The sequence below is a fragment of the Corvus kubaryi genome, unplaced genomic scaffold (assembly GCF_017639235.1).
Source record: "Corvus kubaryi isolate FWS band 111438036 unplaced genomic scaffold, C.kubaryi_AGA036_p1.0 72, whole genome shotgun sequence".
Lineage (NCBI taxonomy): Eukaryota > Metazoa > Chordata > Aves > Passeriformes > Corvidae > Corvus > Corvus kubaryi.
Window position 1 is genome coordinate 4091047 of NW_024582060.1, and position 13325 is coordinate 4104371.

The 13325-nt window shown below is 39.6% G+C and overlaps 2 protein-coding genes across 4 annotated transcripts in view; one reads left to right on the forward strand and one right to left on the reverse strand.

The window, feature by feature from the left end:
* Positions 1 to 6302, forward strand: part of PIK3C2G (phosphatidylinositol-4-phosphate 3-kinase catalytic subunit type 2 gamma) — a 194110-nt gene extending 187808 nt beyond the window's left edge. For all 3 annotated transcript variants that reach the window (XM_042050268.1, XM_042050269.1, XM_042050267.1), the window contains one exon: positions 2358 to 6302. In XM_042050268.1, the coding sequence (XP_041906202.1) occupies positions 2358 to 2510 (153 nt within the window). In that variant the 3' untranslated portion in view covers positions 2511 to 6302. The remainder of the gene's footprint in view (positions 1 to 2357) is intronic.
* PLCZ1 (phospholipase C zeta 1) overlaps positions 6071 to 13325 on the reverse strand; it is a 45978-nt gene continuing 38723 nt past the window's right edge. The window contains exons 11-13 of the mRNA XM_042050160.1: positions 11294 to 11426; positions 9585 to 9734; positions 6071 to 6153 (exon numbers count right to left, since the gene is read on the reverse strand). Coding sequence (XP_041906094.1) covers positions 6071 to 6153; positions 9585 to 9734; positions 11294 to 11426 — 366 coding nt within the window. The remainder of the gene's footprint in view (positions 6154 to 9584; positions 9735 to 11293; positions 11427 to 13325) is intronic.

Here is a 13325-nt window from a genome sequence, read left to right on the forward strand (position 1 = left end):
TTTTACTCATGTGTGTGAGAGTGAAGATGTGAAAGTCCAGGAGGGCTGACAACAAAATGAGTTACAGAAAATATTTTGGAGTTGCTTTTAGCAAACAAGTCCTTCTTTTCTTTTGTGCCTGTATTTGGATTTTGGAATTTGTGGCATTCACAGTAGTTAATGTTATATTGCATTAAGAATTGGTGGTCGAGAAGAGGAACACAGAAAAATGGAACACAGTGTAAAGAGAAAATGAAGGCAGAGCAGCCCCAGCCCATCTGATGGGAGGGGAGGGGGGGAACTGCACCAGGAGCCATGGCCGCTCCCTCCAGCACCATGCATCAACGCTACCTTGAATTAATTACCAAATCTAGGAACTGTGCCATGGCTACCTAAGGAGAGGCAACTGTCCCTCATTTGTGATTAAAATGTCATTAGACTCCTGTAGGTCAACAGTGTTTCTCTTTTTGGAGCCAAGAATAGTTGAATTCCAGCCCTAACTGTCCCACTGATTTGCTCCACGGCCGTATATAACTCATCTCCATCTGATCTGTCTCTGTAAAAGTCAAGCAAATATTCTAACTGCACAATCATTTCAGGATTTAACTGCTCCCAAATTCTGGCAGGTGGCATTTTTTTTATCCACATCCTAATTCAGCCTTCTCCAGAACTTTCTTCTGTCCATACATCCTGATGATAATGTATACCTACCTCCAGCTGAATTTGCTATACCATTTTAGAAACAGTTTACTAGGATCATTTGAAAACCACCCACCCTGCATTGCAAAGGTCTGTCATTGCTCAAAGATTAAAGCCTCATTTTGGCCAAAGATTGAAAGTTGTTCATTACCCCAGTCCATTTTCTTAGCATTTACAGTTTTTATGTGTAGTTTTTGGTGATTTAAAGCAACAGCTGGTACCTTTAATGTATTGGCAAAGAAACAAGGCAGCTTTCTTTGGTAACATTAGCATTGCTTCAGTATCAGATCACAGGTTTACTCTAAGTTATATTATGCTTCCTGTACCTGTCCTTGCTTTTCAGAATTTCTTCATCATTTCACTTTTGTTTTGGTGGGGGAAAGAGAAGCTGTGGAATTTGTAATACACATACAATTTGGCAAAATAGGCATAGTAAACATCAAAACCAAAAAGCACCACATGCAACTTTCATGACAGCCATTCCAAACTACTATTTCCAAAGGCTTCAAAATAGAATAGGAAATGTAGGATAAGACTTTTCTCAGTGTCCTGTCTGTTGGTGCCTTCTGTGAGGGTCACCTGGTGTCCTGGCCATTCCATGGTCCCTGTGAAATTCCTGCAGTAGCAAGGGGAAGTACAGAGAGGGCTCATCAGTTCAGCCCACAGATCCAAGCTAGAGGGGTTCAGTCTGCCTCTTCTTTTCCTCAGTAGGGCCCTAGGCACAGCCTGAATTCAGATTCTTGGAAAATCCAAGCAGGCAAATGCCTTTTAGGCAGTTTCAGTTTCCTATTCTCCTGTAGTGAGGGAGTGTCACCACGTTTGCTTTTTAAATAGCATAGAGAGATTAAAATTTAAAGCATTTTTCCACTGCAACTAAAATAGCAAAAACTATTCCAGCCATACAAATTTTAGATGAAATGTACTTCTCTTAAGAGAGCTTACCTTTCAGGCCTGCACTATCTGAGAGCATTCCTTCACATTTTATCAGCCCACATGCAGTTCACTCAGCAGTTTTTGATTAATGCAGACACTGAAGCATGGGAGTATGTTCTGAGTGCAGCTTATTCTTGTTAGGCTGTTGCTTCAGATTGTTTGGGATCTTTTTTTAGTTCAGAAAATACACCGTTATCATTTCATACTAAATCCCTGTGAGTTCTCACAGTAATAAGGTAATTTAAAGGCTATTTTAAATTATAGGCCTTAGTAATTTTTAAAGACATGCTAAACTACTGTCTCATTTATTTTGAGAAGTATCAACAGCACTTCTGGAGTATCAGAAACATCTAAATTTAGTAAGTTCCACTTTCTAAACTGGATCCAATCTTTTCCACTTTTCACAGGGAAAATTATGAATACTGATTTTTTTTCTCTCAAGCATTGTGCAAGACAGGTTTCAAATTTATTTACAAATGGTAATCAGATCTCACAAGCCTAAGCCCATGATTCTAAGGTAGAATCTCTTTATATAAACTAGATGAGGCCAAACGTATTTCTGAGGTAAATTCACTAAGTTAGGTGAATTTGGCTCATGGTTAATAGCTTGCTATTCTGAATGGAAGTCTAAAGCAATTATCACAAAGTTGGATTAATCATCATCCTGAATGCTGCGTTGAAGTGCTTTGCTTGTCAAACAGATTAACAAATTTGTATGCTTTTTCTGTTTCACTATATATTTTCAGATTGTATATGACAAAGTCACAGAGCTCCAAGGCCGTGTACTGAAGCTTGTTGTGAAAAGCAAAGGAACATTTGTGGGAGCTGTTAACATTCAACTGAGCAGTGTCCGGTTAAATGAAGAAAAGTGGTACCCACTGGGAAACAGTGTAATTTAAATGTTCTCCAAGATGATTCAATTATTTGCCCACTAATGTTTCTTTACCCCATTTCCCACGCTACATTTTGTCTCAGTTGCCCTTGAGAATAGGCAGTCATCTGCTGAGCACATATCTTCACATCTCTAACCATAAGGCTATTGTCTTAAAAGTGCTACCGTCTTCCTGCCACAGATTCCTGACAGTGAGCGTCTAAGGAATCACATGCCAAAGACTTGCAGCAACATGCAGAAAGTTCTTATGACAGCAATGAAGGGCTTGGTTTTGTTAATATTAAATAGTACTGTAAAAATACTGAATTCTGTACACATCAGTGTGTGGGGCCTCATTCTTTGCCCATTAATTCCCCTGACTGTGTTGAAACAATGCTGATAATGGTATAATTTATCATCACTGCATGTGATGAGTTCACCAGAAAACCATGGGATGGTTCCCTGCCGATATATTTCAGATGTCCAGCAAATTTCACATTGAATCTTACCCAATCAATACTTTTTTTTTTTAAATCACTTTAAAAGTTTTGATACTATGTAACATTTAATCCAAGATATTGATTTGTCAATAAGATATGTCATTGTTTCTTTTATTCTGACATCCAAGAGCCAGATATAGCTGGTCATTTGTGTGCAGAGAGGAGGGAAAAGCTAATGTTCATGAATAAAGAGAACATACTGAATGTAGGCTTTCAGTGGGGGATTTATTTAAGGTCATGATACCACAGATATTTGTTCAGAAGTCTTCCCACATTGCAGTCCTATGCTGCATAAGGGTTTCAAGTCAATGCATGCATTGAATAGACCTCAGGGCTATAAAGTATGTGTTTATATATTAAATAATGAGTGGTTCCTTTGAGTTCAAAGATGCTAATTATGGGCTCTGTTTTTCTCTAATTTGAGGAAGCACTTAAGCACGTCTTTAAACATTTGGCATGTGAGCAGCCACAATGAATTGTCCATTATTGCCAGACTCTTGCACACACCCATTGACCATGTATATAAACCTTCCCAGGACCAGGGGCACATTTTTCAGGCACAGGAGATGTGTTGATTTGAGTGTGATCTGATCTGCTGCAAATTTTAAGTTACCATACAGTGGGCAGATCTGACATTTATCCTACCAGGTGGAAAAATCATCAACAGAGGGATAATAATCCCAGAAGTGAAGATAATTGCCTTCTTCTCCCAAAGGACCCTCACAAATCAGTCTTCAGAATATAAAGGTATATAAAGCTCCTGAAGTGGGACTAGGAGTGTTAGTTAGGAAATTAAATAAGCTGGAGTTTTTCTCAACATCAAACCAATGGCCTTGATCAGGTTTCATCTGAGAATATTTTCCCCAGTCAAACTGGTGTATTAAGCTCCTCCCCAGTAAGGGGATGTGAGGGGAACTCTGTTTGAATATTAATATTATTAGTCCATCCAGAGCTGTAAGAAACTGCAAAATATTTACCCCATGCAAGGGATATTGTCTGGCACACAGAATATTATCACTACAAAGATCAGGACGCCGAACATTTTATACTACAGGCTCTCCTGGGAAAGGAATCAAGTGCCTTGTCATTCAAGCACAGAAAACACATTGAGACCAGCTTACAAAGTTATCAAATTACCTGACCTTGCAGCTCAATAATGATTTTAGATTCTTCTTAGTCTGCTGTCTCAGTTTCCTTATTAAAACAATAATGCAATTTTTTAATAGTGTTATTTCTGTGACATTTTCTAACCCTTATTTACCACATGTCCAGATTTTCCATCTTAGAGCAACATGAAATGAAACAGCATTTGAATAGCAATAAATAAAAAGAGCATTATAATATCTTATCAGAATGGTCTGCAAACTTAAGCAATATTGTTTGATATTAAAGAAGGAAAGTTGTCAATATAACATCCTTTAAAAAAAAAAAATCATACTTGAGTAACAAATCTGCCATGAGTTGTGTAGCTGTAGTCCTGTGGAAGGTCAACAAAACCTCAGGTCTGTAAGGAAGGTAGGAAAATTGTGTCTTATGGGCAAGATCTACTCTGATAGCTCTGTTAGGCAAGGAGTTGTCTTCATAGATCTTCAAACACATAATTAACCCTTGCCTTTTCTAAAATTCTCTAGTTCTCCTCAAAGTACAGTGTTTCCTACTTCCTGAGCTCCAGTAAGATGTATCCTGAGCTCCCTGCTCCTGAGAGGAACATGGTTCTTTACAAAGCAATCCATGAATATTTTATCTTGCTTCAGCAGCTGGAGGTTCAAGCCAAAGTGAAGGAAAAGTACCAATACTAGCATATGACTTTTTGTGATTTAACAGCTACTTTTTGTTCTCAAAACTATTTTTTCAGGTAAAAAAATTATGGTGGGCCCTAAAGAAGAACAGCCCAGTCAGAACCTGCTTTTTCCACAAATTTAAAGGGAACATTGTTTGTATAATTTTTCCTGTTCCCTTGAAAAGATACATTGGTAAAAAATTTTGTTCAATGCAAATAAAAACATCAATGTAACAATGCTCACATTATAAAAATTAGCATGATCTCTTGTATGTATTGGACTATTATTCTCACGCAGTAATTAATCATTAATTTGAAATTATCTGCAAGTGACATTAACTGAATTTTAAAAATATCCAAAAAAGTTCAGGATTTATGAACAGTTTCTAAATAATCATAGAATAATAGAACTACAGAATGGCTTGAGTTGGAAGGGATCTTAAAGGTAATGTCATTTCAACCCCCTGCCATGGAGAGAGATACTTTGCAAGTTGCTCAGAGCCCCAATCAACTGGCCTTGAACACTTCCAGGGATATCGAGTCCACGACTTCTCTGGAAACCTGTGCCAGGGCCTCACCACCCTCACAGTAAAGAATTTCTTCCTAATACCTAATTGAACTTACTTTCTTTCAGTTTAAAGCCATCCACCCTTGTCCCATCACTACATGCTCTTCTACTGGAAGGTTTTATGAGGTCTCCCTGGAGCCTTTCCTTCTCTAGGCTGAACAACCCCAATTCTCTCAGCCTTTCCTCACAGCAGATGTGCTCCACACCTCTGATCATTTTCGTGACCCTCCTCTGGACTCACTCCAAAAGATCAAAGTCTTTCTTTTGTCGGGTGTCCCTGAGCTGGATGCAACATTCTAGGTGGGATCTCCTGAGAGCAGAGTAGAAGGATAAAATCACCTCCCCTGATGCTGCTTTTGATAGCAAATGTGGGCTGTGTTTCCCCTTTTTCAATCAGTGGGAACTTCACTGGCCTGCCATGACTTCTCAAATATGATGGACAGTGCTTAGTCCAGTTCCCTCAGGACCTGTGGATGTATCTCATCAGGTCCCATACACTTGTGCACGTTGAGGTTCCTTAGGTTTTCTCAAACCCATTCTCCTGCAGAAAAACAGCAGTAGGGCCAAGGTCAATAGCCCTTATTCAGGGTACCCCTTACATAAAAGTCCAGCTGGCTTCATAAAATCATTGAGAATGTGCCACCCTGGGAATCAGGCCACTGGGCTGTTGCAAAGCCACTAATGCTACTTTATTGAAGAGGGGGGAAATCCCCCAGAACAATTTCTTCTGCAGAACATCATTAATAGTACCAGATGTGAGCAAACAGCGATGCAGATTCCAACTTGATGCCTTCTTTGGACAGCAGTGGAATGTTACGGTAACCTGTCAATATAATGACATCTTATTAGTGTATTAACCACAAACACAAATATTATGATGAGGTGGTTTTATGATCATCTATGCAAACAAGGCATAATTTATGATTCTGTAAATAACTCATTAAAATAAAATGAAATTATACAGGACCCAAACACCATTTGTACTGTTTTTTCTCCTCTCTGTATATATAGTGTTTCAATTCTGGTATTTTTGGTCACAGAGTGAAAAGCTCCAGTGTTTTTCAGGATGTGGTATGTTTTTTAAAATGGAAGACTTTTAGCCCAGTGATATTTAAACATGGGCAAATCTTACATTGTAACATCCAAGGTTATGTGCTGCACACATTGCTCTGATAGCAAATGTAATAACTTGTGAATCAGCAGTGATAATGCCTACAGAATGGTGTTGCAGCAGCAGTGCACTGTCCAGCTGAGGCAGAAAAAAGTGAAGTGTAAGACCTTCTACGATGACATCTTAAAAAGTTGATTTCATATGAGTAATTCACTTTATCAGAGATAAGTCATGCCGTCAGAAACTATGTGTTCATCTGGTCATTGAAGCATTTGGATGAGCCATAGTTCTCACTTTAAACATAGTTCACTTACCCGCTTAGAAAACAAAACAACCTCCTCTTCAAAACACCAACCTGTATTGCTTTATATGACTAAATGTCCATTATTTCATAATAATAAACAATGTCATTTTTGATTTTAAAATGTTCTGTACTTTGTCAAGGTATGTGTAACTCCAGTTATTTAAGTAAGTCTCTGTTTTGTATAAGTATCTATGTTCTGAACTGCAGTTTTCAAAATCCCTCTTAGGTGTGTCTGGATGCCTTTGGAGTCTTTCAGACCCACATTTACCTGGGTTTGGAATTTCTTGCTTTGTTTTTTGCAGAATCATAGAATCTTTTTAATTGGAAAAGACCTCTAAGATCACTGAGTCCAGCCTTTGACTGATCACTTTGTGAAGCAGATCGTGGCACTAAGTGCCACATCCAGTTGTTTCTTGAACACCTTCAGGGACGGTGATTCCACCTCCTCTCTCAGCAGCCCTTTCTAATGCAGGACAACTCTCCCAGTAACAAAATTCTCCCTGCTGTCCAGCTGAACCTTCCCTGGCAAAGCTTGAGGCCATTTCCCCCTGTTCTGTCGTATTACACAAAAGTTCCCGTGCTATTTAAGGTTCAGATTCTGGGCAGCAGATATTAAAGCTGGTTTCACGCAATTTACATTTGAGATCAGTTTTTAAGGCAAGCACAAAGTATGTGGAAGGCTTGGTTGATTTCCTATACAAAGATACACTTCAAGGACTAAGATTAATTTCTAAAGACTTATGTTCTATCCCCTACCTACAGAATATTCTACAGAGTGTCCTGAGAGAAGTTAAACTTCCTTTCTTTATTGAAATTGCTTCAATTTGCATTAAATAATTAACTATTCATGCATCCCGTGATAAAAGAGGTAATAACTGATTTTCCATCCCGTGTAGCTATTCTCCATGGCAGATTCATTGGCACAGGGACTGTAACAGAGGACCCCCCTCTGCTTCACCTTTTAACCACCCAGGTAGAGAATTTTTCTCAATTTCTGCCCCTCTGAGTATAGCTACATAATCACTACATGGAAAATCAAATTCTGCTACAGCTGGACAGCAAGCATCCCTCCCCAGTGGAGTCTGCAAGTAGTTGGGAGGCTGGTGCTGGGGAAAGCAAGGCAGTGTGGATATAGATTTGAATCCTTTCAAAAGAAAATGCAGAGGAGGGAGGAAATGGCACAACTTTGTCCCACTGCCTGTCAAAGAAAATAAAAAGATGTAAGCACTGCTCAACTTTTGGGAGCAACTTGCCCTCAGGGACACCTCGGGGCTATGAATCCTAGGGGCTGAGGGACTCTCCTGTAGTACAGATTAAAGCAACTGGAGCTCTGAAGACTAAGACTGAAATCCTAGCTCACCCTTCAGCATTTTAGGCAGTTCTTCCCTTGTCTTCTTCTTGTGACTCCCTCTGGAAGAACATTATTTTCCCATTTCACTGCTTAGAGAGCTTGGGTACCTAAAGCAAAACCATCATTCCAGACCTAGTTTTAGAGGTCTCAATGTTAAGCATTGCAATAAATGCTTGCAGTAAATTTTGAAATTATTTATCACTTCACCTCTTAGAAGCATTTTATTTATGCATCTAGGAATCCTGATGGATAATTACCTTTTTTTATGTTGTGTTAAGTGGGGATTGGGCCAATATGTTTGGCACTGTTTATAGTTTTTGTACCTAGACTCATTCCCTAGCATTTTTAATTACTCCACTGAAAATATTTCCTGGAAAATCTACTGCTCTTACTTTTCCAAAACATGAATCCCTCATTTGTGACCAAAATTAATTCTATAGAGACATTAAGCCACACTGAAAATTTGTGTATAAAAAAAGCCTCCACCAATAATTTTACAAGCCCATGTAAGCAGCAGTGCCTGATATTTAAATTTGTCTCAGACACTGTGAGTTGGTGGGTTGAGTTTTCTTTCATTATCCAAAAGTATACAAATAAAAAGGAAAGTAAAATGTTATCAGTGTAAAAATTTATGTTGTAGAAAAACAACTGAGCTCTAAGAGTAATGTCTTTGTTCTTGTATAACTCCTCAACCTCAACTAAGAATCACAAGCAGCTTTATGACTTTCAAACATGGGGGAGGAAAGCCATTTAAAATCCTGTTAAGCTTAATAAAAAAGGCACAGTGCCTGTTGCCAGCTCCAATGTTTTGCCTTCCCATCTTTATTCACTAATAAAAGCTGTTTGTTTTGTCAGAAATAGCTTTGGAAGGCCAGTGTAGTAAACAGCCATTTTACATAAGCCTTTCTCCTTGGCCTGTTGACTTCTGTGTTTGCCCTTTATGTGCAGCCTATTCATTACAAAGGTTCCAGGAACTCTACTGGCATAACAAAAGGAACTCTGGCAAGAAAAATGCCATAAATATTTTGCCTAATTTATAGCCTTTGTTCTCCACTCTGAAAAGTTGAAGATAGGTTACCTGAGGGATTTTTGGTGGTTTGTTTTGTTTTAATTTGGCTTGTATTGGGTTTTGAACCTATGTGAGTAGAAAGCGCACAAAACTGTTGCCTTCATAGCAACAGTCCTGACTAGTTTCACTTCTTGCAATGAATTAAAGTACCATCTGAGCAGTTTCCATCTAGAATGGAATACCGCAGTGGGAATAATCAACTGCCGTTAATATTATTTTGATTTCAACATCATGGATTTGCATTCAGAGAATACAATTATTTCAAAAAACAGAGAGTGCCATTTATTCATATAGTTACACAATCATCCTTTAGAAAATAGGCATGACGCTGTACTCTCTCAATGCTACAGTAATAATAAAAGCCTGGAATGTTGCAGATTTTTTTAAGCTGTTATAGGTGGTTCACATAAGAGTATTACCTGTATTCAGGCTCATCACAGGTAAAGTGAATTGGCCAAGGAATTCATTGTTAACCAGAGAGACCTCATCCTCCACACAGAAGCGTATCATCGCCAGTTCTGGAACTTGGATGTTAAAAGAGAAAGTTTCGTTCCATTTAGGGCTCAAAGCTAATGGAAAGAGAAAAGAAACAGGATTAAAATATGATTTCTTTTGTTCTACTCAATAACTGAATTATTGTACCTGCTATCACTAGGCTGACTGGTAAAGAATTCATTCTTTTTCCCTAAATTTCTGGGCCCATTTAAATAAATAATGAGACTCCCACTGACTATAGTGGTACAAAAGCCTAAGACAGTTGGTGCCATGCCTTAAAAGAGAGCAAAATGGGACAGGGATAGCCAGGCTAAGAACCTCTGATCAACCTAAATTTTTCTATAGCCATACCAGTTTCATGCTTTTACCAAATTTCTCCTTTCACAATGCTGGAAATAAATAAATTCAGGTAGTAAAACCTCCACTTGACTAGAAACACAAAAAAGAGAATGTGGAACAGGAAGGGGTTGCTTCGTCTTCAGCAATGTTCATACAGAGGAAAGAAATTCAGGGGCTGATTTAAAACAGCAGCCATCTATAAAATAGAAAATGAAAGAATAGAAGACAGAGGTACAGATAAAGGGAGATCACAGGGAACTTGTAGTCTGAGACATCAAGAAGATCTATATGATAAAGATAAGGGAGTGCTCAAAGACAGCTACAACGAGTACACACTTCACCTGTCAAGCAATTAAGGGATTACTCCTACTAGAAACTTCAAAGGAGACAAGTGGTGAGCTTACAGCAATTTCTTAAGAAAAAAAGTCTAAATTTACCGATTTGTGTACTGGTTTAAGCTGGGATAGGGTTAGTTTTCTTCATATCAACCCTGTGGTGGTGCTGCATTTTGGATTCTTGACCCAAACAGTGCTGATAACACACCAGTGTTTGAGCTGTTGCTGAACAGGGCTTACACAGTGTCGAGATGTCTGTCTTTCTCACTCTGCAAAGCACCCTTCCCATCCCAATGAGGGGGCTGGGGGTACACAGGAAGTTGGGAGGAGACACAGGTGGGACAGCTGAGCCCAGCTGACCAAATTGATTTTCCATAGCACATGGTGTCATGCTCACAGCTGGGGGAAAGGAGGAAGGGAGGGCATTCTGAGTCACAGCATTGGTCTTCCCAAGTAACTGCAACGCTCAATAACAAAGCCTTGTTTTTCTGGGAATGGCTCTACACCTGTCTGCCCAGTGGTGAATGAATTCCTTATTTTGCTTTGCTTGTGTGTGCAGCTTTTGCTTTACCTATTAGACTGCCTTCCTCTCATCCCAAGGGCTTTCTCATTTTGGCCCTTCCAGCACTCTCCCCATCAAACCAGGGGAAGAGCAGGCAAGCAGCTCTGTGGGGATAGCTGCTGTCCAGGATGAGCCCACAGCAGTGTGCAAAAAAACTTCCATCTTCCTTTAGAAAGGGAGAGTGCTCCCAGCTAGGAGTTTGTGCTTCCTTAATCTACCAGCCTAGAAAAATGGCACACAGCATGAACTTCAGCTACAGATTTTGTGCCAGAAGATCCTAGTCTAGAGAGAAATAATTGCACTTTCTATGACAACCCCTTGGGATGCAAAGTTGGTGATTCCTTATAAAATGTTGTAGTGCTTTGTTCACAGTCAAGCGAATCAGAGTGGTGCTCACCATTGCTTTTTACAACACTAGATTTCTTTCTTGCTTGATCCTCTGGTACACCAAAGATTTCTATCTGCACCTTAGGGTCAGCTTTGTTGGTCTTCGACAGGCTGCTGGGTGGTAACTGATGGCCACTGATCAGCTGGAAAATTAAAGTTGTACTGAAATAACTGTAAGAATGAGCTATTCACCAGAGCTGTATTGTAGCCATAATAGAAATAACTTTCAGAAGAAATTACTGTAAGTATATACCAGCCATAAACTGGAATACATATTAGACACCATGGAATCAAGAGTATGGTGCTTCCCATCTAATTTAATTTTTTGATAATTTTGCCCAGTCCAAACTGCCCTTGAATGGTTACAGGGATGGGACACATATGACCTGTCTGGCCTGCCTCTGCCAGTGTTTCACCATCCTCTTTATAAATATATATATATACTGATATCATGCTTTAAACAATAATTTTCAGAGGTTTAATTCAATAGCTACACATAAAAAATATATTTTATTACCATGCAAAGAAACAATGTTGGAGGAATCGGTCTCCAGTGATTTTTGCTCTTTCTGCTGTCAAGCTCATGAATTCCAGTCTGTGTGGAGTGGGTCAGCGTCAAGACCCACAGTGGCATCAGCACTGTGCTACAGGGTATGTAGCAGACTGCCTCACCTGTGCTCCTTCTCTCGCACAGTTACACAAAAGCTCTTCATTTAGTAAGCTCCCTGATGTTTTCCTCCTTAATTTAGTTTGCTACCTGGAAATTTTGGCTCAGACTGCCCTGTAATCTGGCACCCAGCCTAAGAAAGGATTTATGAAAGTCACAACTTTGTCTGCTTTCTACCTATATTTCAGGACACCTAGGAAAGAGTAAACATCTGTACAGTAATCAGCTTTTTAGAAATCAGTGTATGGAATGTATTGAGAGAGATATGCAAGCCTGAAAGTGTAGGTGAAAGATATGACTCCTGATCCTGGTTTTAGGACTAAGCATCATAAGAGATTCTTATTCCCCTGTCAACCACCCAAAAACTCAAACCACACAAATTCCACTTTTTGCTTAGGTGTTTTCTGTAACAGCTTGCTCCAAGGGAAGTTCTAGCCTGAAATATTGAAGAGGAGTGGCTTGGCGAACACTGATGTCCTTTCTTCCTAGGAAATAGCTACTACCTTCACCAGAAAGCTTTGCAGTTACTGATGGGCTGCCCACTAAGAACCTGGGAGATTCCTTGTCATGCCTTGAATGCCATGACAAAAATGCAGCCCTGCTGGCCAAGGCCTGCATGACCCACTGCTAGACCCAGTCTAAGTCTCCCCTGGGGTGGGAAAAAAGTGAGCTCTTTTAAGCACACTGACCCAAATCCATAAATCCAACCAATTTTTGAGACCCGAGGTGAAGCAGACATACAGAGAGTTGTAAAAATTGTTAGGCTGAGAAAACTCTTCATGAAGCACCCTGAATATCTCTATTTCTGCTTCAAAGGCTCTATGCCTCTTGTTGATGGGAATTGTGGCACATCAGGTTAAGGATAATGAATTCAGTAATATCAGGCCCTATGTGATTTTTCTGTTCTTCATTCATTCATTCATTCATTCAAAGAGATTTGACCCCTAGATGTTTTATATCTTTGCTCTCTGTTAAGCAATTTCTCCATTCATCAGGTTAGTAGCATTTTCAGCAGAAGCTGTTTTTCCTTTGACTTCTGCTCCCGATTCCTTTTGTCTTCAGCCACCGTTTCCTGGTTTTTGCTGCTGACCATGAGTCCCTCAGTCCTCAGCCCTCAGCCAGTGGGATGCCATTGCTTCTCTGCAGCCTGCACTACCCAGCCTGTAGTCTCAGTCTAAAGTCCTCAATCTAAAACACTGCCTCTCTCTTCTCCAGCTTCTTCCAAACTCAGACACTTCCTTCACATTGACAATGATTTTGTCTGTCTCCTGCATTACAATTTGGGGTTTCTCCTCATCCTAATTCCAGCGTCATACAAATTAGGGCTAAAATAACTGATGTATTTGAGTGGCTGCTTGAAATCATCCAGCAATGT